At 41.8% G+C, this 10163-nt stretch overlaps 1 protein-coding gene across 1 annotated transcript; it reads left to right on the top strand.

The window, feature by feature from the left end:
• Nucleotides 1–6452: 6452 nt before the first annotated feature.
• On the top strand, nt 6453–8670 carry LOC113338897. The gene is made up of 2 exons (XM_026584293.1): nt 6453–6502; nt 7704–8670. The coding sequence occupies exons 1-2, from the start codon at nt 6453–6455 to the stop codon at nt 8668–8670; spliced, it is 1017 nt and encodes a 338-aa protein (XP_026440078.1).
• Nucleotides 8671–10163: the final 1493 nt, after the last annotated feature.

Raw genomic sequence — 10163 nt, forward strand, 5'->3', positions numbered from 1 at the left:
GTTCATCATCCCATGTGGTCGGTCCTCTTCACTCATGACCAATTTTCAGCAATTCACCAATTGTTGAAGGATTGATCAAAAATTAGGGTTTCGAACAAAAGCTCGATGAATCACCATTCTGAGCAAGTTCAAACACAAAATTATGTTGATTCAGCAATCAACATCCAAATTAATAATATTCGGTAATTTACCAATATTTTTGATTAATATTTTATTGGGTCACGACACCAGTAAATAACTCTATGAATTGAGCAATACTTGCTCAGTAGCTCGAATATTGATCCAACCATCAATATTCGGTAATTCATCAGTAGTTTGTCGAATTGAGGAACACTTGCTCAATTGCACGTCAAATTACCAATATTCAGTATTTTTTTGAATAGAGCAACCCTTGCTCAGTTGCACACCAAAATTATCAAATTCGTCGAATTGAGCAATACTTTCTCAGTTGCTCGACAAACTCTCGATATTCGGCAATTCGTCGAATTGAGCAATACTTGATCAGTTGCTCGACAAACTCTCAATATTCGGAAATTCGTTGAGTTGAGAAATACTTTCTTAGTCGCTCTAGTCAGTAATTCATTGACATCTCAGAACTACATGTTCAATCCATGAGTCGCGGAGCATTCATCACTTATACTCGATTCAACAAAACTAGACTCACAGTCTAAATCAGACAACAACTGACCAACTAATACACGTCTTCCTTGCAGACTCCACGATTCGTGAAATATCAATCACGTCACAAATGGGGGGATATCACTTAGGGTTTTGGTCTGGCGATCTACAGCACGTGGATTCATCCACAACGAGAAATGTACGTAAGTCGTGTAAACGGTTGAAGGAGTTAGCAAAGTAGTGGGTGCACGATCAGTAAAGATTCCGCACGACATGGAACTGACTTTACCACGATCTCCCACTTTGCCACTCTTTCACTCAAGAAACCGTCACACTTACAGGGATCAGTGGTACATCATTCTTGCAATATAAATAAGTCTAAATCGAGGACATCAGGATATCATAAATCATCGATTATCATCATTATCCGTCAACAACTCGATATAAACTTATTCACATAACTCAACTTTAGTAGTTCATCAATATTGCAGAAACCTTCAACACACCCACAATCCTTGATCATCACTGATCTCACACAACTCTCATCTTCCATTCTACAGATCAACCCATCTCCCTCTTTGCGACCGAATTGACTCTGGAACGGCCATTGTCTTAGTTTAGGCCGGAGTCATACAGATTGATTTCCCTAATCTAAGCACCCCCTTTGCAGCGGTGTATTTGTGTGAGGTTCAGCAGTTCGCTCGGTTGAGGAGTCTCGACAACACGCTCGACTCTCCACTTTCCTAGAAAACCAGAAAAACGTTTTTCCCCATATACAGAATTGGCGACCACAGTGGGAGATTAATCTCTCGGTTGCAATCTTTCATTTTCGCAAGATGGTTGGTCTTAGATCTAGTTCAGTTTCTCAAAACTCCAATCAGAGTCTTTCAAATGGTGACGCTTCTCTAACTCACCCAAATGATTCTGGTAACATTCATCATCCGTACTTTACTACTCCCTTTTCATATATTGGTGCATTTGATGGAGAAATTCCGTCACTAGCTGAACTGGCACGAAGGCAAAAGATTTTGGAAATGAACATAAATCGATTGAAAAGAGCAATTGATAATTTGTTCAACTGCATGGTGGACCTGACAAGAATCTTAGGAGATCAAGTTGTGGAACGCACATCTCTTGACACCACTGACGCTAACCCTCAATCCAACAACTTCACCACTTATGAAAAGCCGGTGGAACAAGAGGTCACACATCTAATCGAGAATCTATGTGAACTTCTGCATTTCTCCAGATATCAACGTACAGACACGTTTTTCGCTCTCAACAAAATATCATCTTATGTGTGAATAGTTCCATCATCTCCGGTGGTTGAACAAGTTTCCATGGTATCTGAACTCTCAATCAACAACATCATCTTCACTGAGGAAGACCGAATAGCGGAGGAAGGGCATAACCGAGCCTTGTTCGTTACTGCTTCCATTAAGGACTCTGAATTCAGGAGAGTTCTCATCGATACAGGTGCTTCCACGAATCTTATCACTGTGAAGACTCTCAAGGAGGCCAAAGTTCCACAAAGCAAGATCGTTCATCATCCCATATTGATGACGGGTTTTGAAGGAAGCCAGAGTCACACATACGGGTATGTCTATGTGGATCTGAAAGTAGGGCCGATTCAATCCACTGTCAAATTTCACGTGATCGAGAAAGACCCTGACTATCACATGATACTCAGAAGGCCATGGATTCACGACAATAAAGTTGTTCCTTCGACGTACCACCAATGTATGAAAGCTATGTTCAATAACAAAATTGTCTGTATCCCAGCCTCAGTGTCTCCTTATGCTCCGGTTTACGATGCTGAGTTCCTGGAACATCCAAAGAGCATCCCCGAACCTCCAAGCAAGATATGCAGTATTCCACTCCCAAGTTGGAAATCTATTGAGAAAGTCGACAAACCATCATCAACAAATACTAAACCCGTCAAGTTGTCCACCACATCACTCAAGCGTCGTCAAGGTCAAGGTACGACTCCGAAAAAGTCCAACTTTATTACTGATTATGATGCACAGGGGAGAGTCATTTATCTCCGTCGTAAGGATTAGCAATTAACAGGGTAGGTCGATGAAAAGTCTCCCCTCCCTGAAGAATCATGCCAGAGTGAGCAATCGCCCGATGAAGAAATTCAAGATGCACCACGACAGCTGCAAGATGGCACAGATTCCACAACCGACGACCTCGAGACTATCAACATTGGAACGGATGAAAACCCAAGCCAATTCTAATCAGTTCTACTCTCTCACCTGAGGAACGAGAATGATTGATACGCCTGTTGAAAGAGTATCAAGATATCTTCGCCTGGACGTACGAAGAGATGCCTGGCCTAGAAGACAAATTGGTTACTCATCATCTGCACATCATTCCCGGTTCCAAACCCGTCAAACATCCGCCCAGGCAATTCAGACACGAAGTTGAGGAACAAATCAAGATGGAGATCTAGAAACTACTAACAGCAGGGTTCATCAAACCCATTCAACATCCAACATGGCTGGCGAACATTGTCCCAGTCAGGAAGAAAAATGGACAGATCCGGTGATGTGTAGGTTTCATGAACCTGAACAAGTGCTGCCCAAAGTATGACTTTCCATTGCCAAACATTGATATGCTCTTTGATGCAACCAGTGTCCATGACATGTTCTCGTTCATGGATGGTTACAGTGGATATAACCAAATCAAGATGTACGAACATGATGCTAACAAGACTGCATTCAGAACTCCCATTGGAAACTTCCACTATGCAGTAATGCCTTTCGGCTTGAATATGAAGCTTTTCTCATAGGGTTATCTTTGGCCAAGAAAGCAGGAGCGAAACATCTAGAAATCAGGGGAGACTCAAAGTTGCTGGTCAATCAAATGAATGGCGTATACTCTCTCAAAGAGATAACACTTGCTCCATTCAGGACTGAGGCACAACGACTATTAGCTCATTTTTCCGATGCAACAATTGTCCATACCGGACGCACCAACAATAGACATGCTGATTGTCTAGCGACCCTAGCATCCAAACTGCAATTTGAGGGGTCTGAGAAATCCATCACTGTGCAAAGACGCGATGTGTCATCCACCTAGCTTATTCAAGTCGAAGATCCTCAGTCAAGCGACTGGCAAGCGCCCATTATTCATGAATTGAGCAATTCTCTTACGGAGGGGAAAATTAGCCTCAAGGAGTTGAAGAACTTTTTCCTGCTGCACGGAGCGTTATATTATCGCAATCCTGATGGATCCCTGTCTCGATGCCTCGGAGATGAAGAAGCCGGTGAATAACTCAAACGTATACATGAAGAAGTATGTGGGCAAACTCTAGTGGTCACACTTTACAAAAGGCTTCAAAGGATCGGATACTATTGGCTTTCCATGGGAGCTCAGTCGAGGATGCTGCAAGGATCATGTCCCAATTGTCAGACACCACCTCATAATTTGGAGGTTCTAACACTTCATCACACTGGGGACTGGAGAGAACCTTACATAACATATCTTCGTGATAACAATCTTCCGTCAGAGAAGAGAGGTGCAATCAAAATCATTCATAGATCCAAACGTTTTGTCTACTTGGAAGGGATTTTGTATCGCAGAAGCTTCGGTGGGAATCTCCTGAGATGCTTGGCCGAGCATTAAATTGCCATAATTTTGAAAGAAATGCATGAAGGTGAACACCAAGGGAAGAAGAAATTGTTTCTCCAAATCCATGAAAAATATTACTGGCCAACCATGGAAGATGACGCAGCTGCCTACATTCGGAGATGTCATCAATGCCAAGTTCATGGTAACCTCATCCACACTCCTTATCTTCCATTAAATTCTGTAAGTAGTTCGTGGACCTTCTATAGCTGGGGACTGGATATCATAGGAAAGATCAATTTGGCATCTTCAAAGCATCATGGATACATCATCACAACAACAGAGTATTTCACCAAATGGGTCGAGGCTATTCCTCTTCGAAGCACCACTGGAGTCACAATCGCATCTTTCATCAAAGAGTTCATCATCTTCAGATTCGGCGTTCCTAAACATATCATCACGGATAATGGAACTCCTTTCTCCAACAAACATGTTGCAGAATTGCTCGAAGAATACGTAATCAAACAGATTTAATCCACACCATACTATCCCCAAGGAAACGGACAGGAGGAGAGTACCAACAAAACCTTGATCCGGATTCTCAATCGAACAGTTCATGATAATCCACGGACGTGGCATGAGGAATTTCCCATGGCTTTGTGGGCCTACCGAACCGCACCAAGAAGATAAATTGGGACTTCACCATACTCTCTCGTTTATGGCACCGATGCCATTCTCCCAGCCTAAATGAAGGTTCTCTCTGCAAGAATCACATCAGCTAGTGGATTACAATGAGATGAAGCAGAAGTCTTAGATTCAAGAATTGCTGAATTGGACATGCTCGATTCAAGAAGAGCCAAGGTGGAAAAATATGTAGAAACCTACAAACAAAGGGTTTACAAGGCCTACAACAAACTGGTAAGAACTCGAACATTTCAAGTAGGAGATTTGGTTTTGAAAACAACAAATCATATCCAACAAGACATGTCCGCTCCCAAGTTCTATCCGAAATGGGAAGGATCTTATGCAATCATCAAGGCAGTATCCAGCGGATATTACAAAATCTTAGCTGTTAATGGAGGAGTTGAAGGAAACATCATCGACGACAAGTGGCTCAAGGCGTATTATGCTTGAACAATCATTGGAAGTATTAAATTTCTAAATGTAATTTATGTTTTCTCCAAAAGAACAATATGCTCATTCACTCAAAATTCAAAATATCCTATGAATCTCACAAAAATCTTCCAATCACCTAATTTATTCAAAACAAAACCTCAAACCTACATAAAATCTTCCTCTCACTCAGAACAAACCATCCAACAGAGGATAATCTCTATAGAAAACCCTGTCAAGCTTCTTATGGAAATTTTTGGTTTTCACCTTCAAGTCCTGAACTGCCTTCTCAACTCGTGATGACTCCAAGGCGAGTGTCTTTTCTTCCTCCTATATGGCAGTAGAAGAGGAAATTGTATCAGCAGCGGTCGCCGCCTTGTGAATTTTGATCATCTCGAGTCGATGACGAAGCCAACCTATGTTAAACTGCAGGGTTTCACAGTTTGAAATAATCTCATCCCATTTGTTCAGTTCATGATTCTTGACATCTCGCAGATGCGTCCGGTTCATCTCTTCAATGATCGGTAACAACCCTGCAACTGTAGTTAAGAGGTTTGGTAGAAAGCCTTTCCATACTTCGTTCGTAGCAATATGCCCGTACCTTCTCCAAATTTTGGTGTAAAGGGGCGCGTGACACTTGGGAATGACGAATCCCCCAACCAATTCATTATTCAGGCAATTGTTGATCATGGGAGCCTCAAACGGGAGTCCAGTTGTTGGATACTCAGGAGCACGAGATCTAACCTCAGTATCCACATAATCAGTGGAGTTCTCGTCGACACAGTTGTTGATATCATCAGTCACAACCGCGGATTTCCCGTTCTTCCTTTTTCTAGCATCGACGACGACATGAACATCAACCTGCGATGAAAAGATGGAGTATTTAATGGTATTGACCATTGAGCATGGTAAAAATCTCAGTCGAGAAGTTATGAAATTACTTACAGACGTTCCGGCATCAACAGGAGCCGACCTATATTCGGCAGGAGCTTTAACCGTCCGTTTAGGTCTCAAGCTACGATAAGAATGCTGATTTTTTTCATTATCCTACAATAAATTCTTTTCTTTTAATCAATCATCCTAAACGAGCAAAAGACAAGAGAAGAAATGTAACTCACCGAGACGGATACTGCCACATCATGTTCGGCATGAGATTCACTTCTGGAAGAAACACTGCTTCTGGAAATGGTGACGAGAGGTAGGATTATGATCAAAATTTCTTTTGATGATACACAAAGGCAGGAGATGGTCGATTGTTTAAATAAACCATAAGTCCAATATGGATGCTTATACCCTAACGGATAAACAAGTCTGTTGCGGTTTCTACTGAAACCCTAAATCTCGAATCAGATGCGTGACAGATGGGAGAAGAGTAACAATGCTGGGAACTGGCGGTTCGGACGTAATCAACATTACAACTACGGATTGTTTGTCTGGTACGCCACATGTTTTCTAGGCAACTCATGTTATTGTTTTATGTGGGTAATTATTGTCTATTGGGACATTGGTCCATCTACTGGAGATGTGAGGAAAATTCAGAAAGGAGATACTACAAGGAATTACGGTTCAAAAAATAATTATCTCTAAAGAAATATCTCTACATCCAAGTTGCTTAAACCAGAGAACATCCTATTTATTATTTGCCTTCCGAAAGTATCACCACATGGAATGGATGAAAAACTTTTCCTCGAGAGATATTTTCCTGCCTCAAAAGCTACTCAAATTCGCAAGGAGATTTGTGGGATGAAGCAAAATGTGGGAGAGTCATTATATGAATGTTGGGAGCGATACAAGAGTTTGATGGAAAGCTGTCCACACCATCAATTCAGTGACGTCATGATACTCCAATACTTCTACGAAGATCTCCACCCAAGTGATAGATCTCTTCTTGACGTTGCGGGTGGTGGTGCACTAATGAACAAGACGGTGGCCCAAGCTACCGAGTTGATTGAGAGTATGGAGGAGAAATCGAAACAATTATACACAAGAGAAGAACCAATGGTTAGGCGAGTGCATGAAGTTAGTGATTCATCATCATACCTTGAACAAAGGATGGGGAACATGGAGATAATGATGCAAAGGATGGCTGCAGTTATCATACCTTCATATGATGAGACCGAACAAGTAAATGCTTTGTATCCAAATCAAAGGCCAAAGTACGATCCATACTCCAATACTTACAATCCTGGTTGGAAGGATCATCCTAACTTTAGTTATGCGAACAAGCAAGCGGAGGCTCCTAATCCATATGTGCAACAAGGTGGTTTCCAACAATCACGCTTCCAACCTCAACAACAATTCCAACCACAACAAGTCAAGGAGCGTGATTCTTCGAGTGATGACAAGCTCAATGCGTTAATGCAAGGCATGCAAGGTCTTACTTCTATGTTACAACAAAGCCAACAAAAGAATGAATCGGCCATTAAGGCTTTGGAAACCCAAATAGGACAATTGGCGACCGATGTGAACCTATTGAAAGCTCAAGAATCCACAAATCTTCCTTCACAACCATTTGTAAATCCAAGAGAGAGTAATGCAATTTCCTTGAGGAGTGGAAAACAAGTGGAGAAACCAAATCAACAAGATAAGGTGCATGAAAAGTTAGTCGAAGAGAAAGAAGAAACCACACCAAAGGATAATTCCAAGGAACCGGTTCCTACTTTCACCACTCCACCCCCGTTTCGTAGCCTATTTTCTAAGTCGAAGAAAGAGTTGGAATACAAGGATATTTGGGATATCCTTAAAAAAGTACAAGTCAATATTCCACTCATTGAACCTATTCGACAAATTCCTCGTTGTGCAAAGTTCTTAAAGGATTTGTGCATGAATAAGAAAAGATTAAAAGGGAATGAAGTCATGAGTGTGGGGGAGAATGCTTCGCCGTTCATTCTCAAGAAACTCCCACCTAAATTAAAGGACCCCGGTAGTTTCACCATACCTTGCACAATCGGTAAAACAAGGTTTACTCGAGCTTTGCTAGATTTGGGAGCATCGATTAATATTATGCCTTCCTCGATTTATGATTCTTTAAATCTCGGTCCTCTTAAGGAGACCGGAGTAGTTCTTGAACTTGCTAACCGATCTAATGTTTACCCGAAAGGGAATGTTTCGGTGCAGGTTAATGAGCTTGTATTCCCGACCGATTTCTATGTCTTATACATGAATGATGATAACTCTCCAAAGTCTACACCTTTGTTATTGGGTAGACCATTCTTAAGCACCGTTGGAACGAAGATTGATGTCCAAAATGGGACATTGACTATGGAGTTTGATGGTTCGGTCATCCACTTCAATATCTTTGAGACAATGAGATACCCAAGTGATGTGAAGTCATGTTTTCCCATTAAAGAGATTGATGCGGGCTAATGAATCATGCAAGAGCTAAGTCGGGCCGTCAACTTTAAAACAAGCGCTTAATGGGAGGTGATGAGTGCCAAATGTTGTATATATTTATCCCTTTTTGTTGGCATTTAACTCATCCTTTGTGCATTAATTCTACATTTTATCCCATATTCTGTATTTTCATTGTTTTCAAGAATAAATATTTTTCTTACTTAATTTTATATTTTTAGGTAATAAATAAATTCTGGATGACTTGCGGAGCGGAAAAGAGCTGAAGAGTGGTGAAAAGCCGGAAGAAATTACGCAAGGAAGCCGCAAAAAAATGGTGCGCACAAGACCAAAAAGTTAGGAATGGGCTCAAGAAGGAAGAATTGTTCTTAAAGAAGATATGGGCTTGGCATACCCAAGGCCCAAAACCCTTACCCAAACCCATTTTCTATATCCATACCCGCCTCCATCTTCATCCATCAGATTAGATTACATCTGAATCTGATGGTCGCTTCACTGTAGTGCATCAAAATCTGAAGTTCTTGTCAAACATCATAGTGCCTAAATTCTAAGCCTTCAGATTAGATTGCATTTGAATCCTACGGTCGCTTCTTTGACTATGCATCATATCTCAATACTTCCGATTAATACCACAGTACCTAACTCCATCTTGCGCCGTCGGTTTCGTTGTATCTATGCATCCGACGGTAGCAACAAGCTCCACTCCATCTCGCCGTCAGATTGTTCTATCAACTCCACATCCCACGGCCTAGCTTCGAAGATCATCCAACTTGATATCCCCGATCAACACTCTAACATCAAACCCTATACTACCCAAACAAACAGCCCCTCCCCTTCTTTCCATCGACCTCATCCCTCTCTGCAACTCCACCACCTTCACCTGCCGCACCACCATCATCACCACCACCTTCTTCACCTGCTACAACCACCATGCAACCACCATAACATCATCACAACCACCTATATTACCTAAACCACCTAATACCCCTCTCTCTAGCCCTCTATTTCACTGATTTCTCACCATTCTTTTCTCTGAAACCCTAGGTGAGAAATCATTCAAATAGGTGAGTCTAGAGTAGCAGTTGGCGCATGGGAATAGAGCAGGAAGAGATTACAAGGCATGGGTCGACGTTAATTGGGATTGATTTCAGCGAATTAGGTGAGAATATATACCAAACCCTAATTTCAACTGTTTTGGGAATTTTTGAGGGAATTGTGTAAAACCCTAAATTGGGGGAATTGGGTATAAATAGAGGCTTTGGGGTGTTGTATTGGATATCTCTGGACTAGCCAGTGTATCCCCATGAGGGTGGTGGGCCCGGGAAAGCGTATAAAATTGAAGCGAAATGAAACGGGCCTACAGTAATACCGCAAGTGCACGGTCGTCAGTTGTAGCTCGTGCAAGTACGGGTCGATCCACAGAGACTGGGGGTGTTTTGTAGTGTTTAGCTATTTTGGGTTCTAGTTGGCTATTGGGCTTTATGTATCAAAGGGTTGTGGTACCAATG

Source organism: Papaver somniferum, unplaced genomic scaffold (assembly GCF_003573695.1).
Source record: "Papaver somniferum cultivar HN1 unplaced genomic scaffold, ASM357369v1 unplaced-scaffold_19, whole genome shotgun sequence".
Taxonomy (NCBI): Eukaryota; Viridiplantae; Streptophyta; class Magnoliopsida; order Ranunculales; family Papaveraceae; genus Papaver; species Papaver somniferum.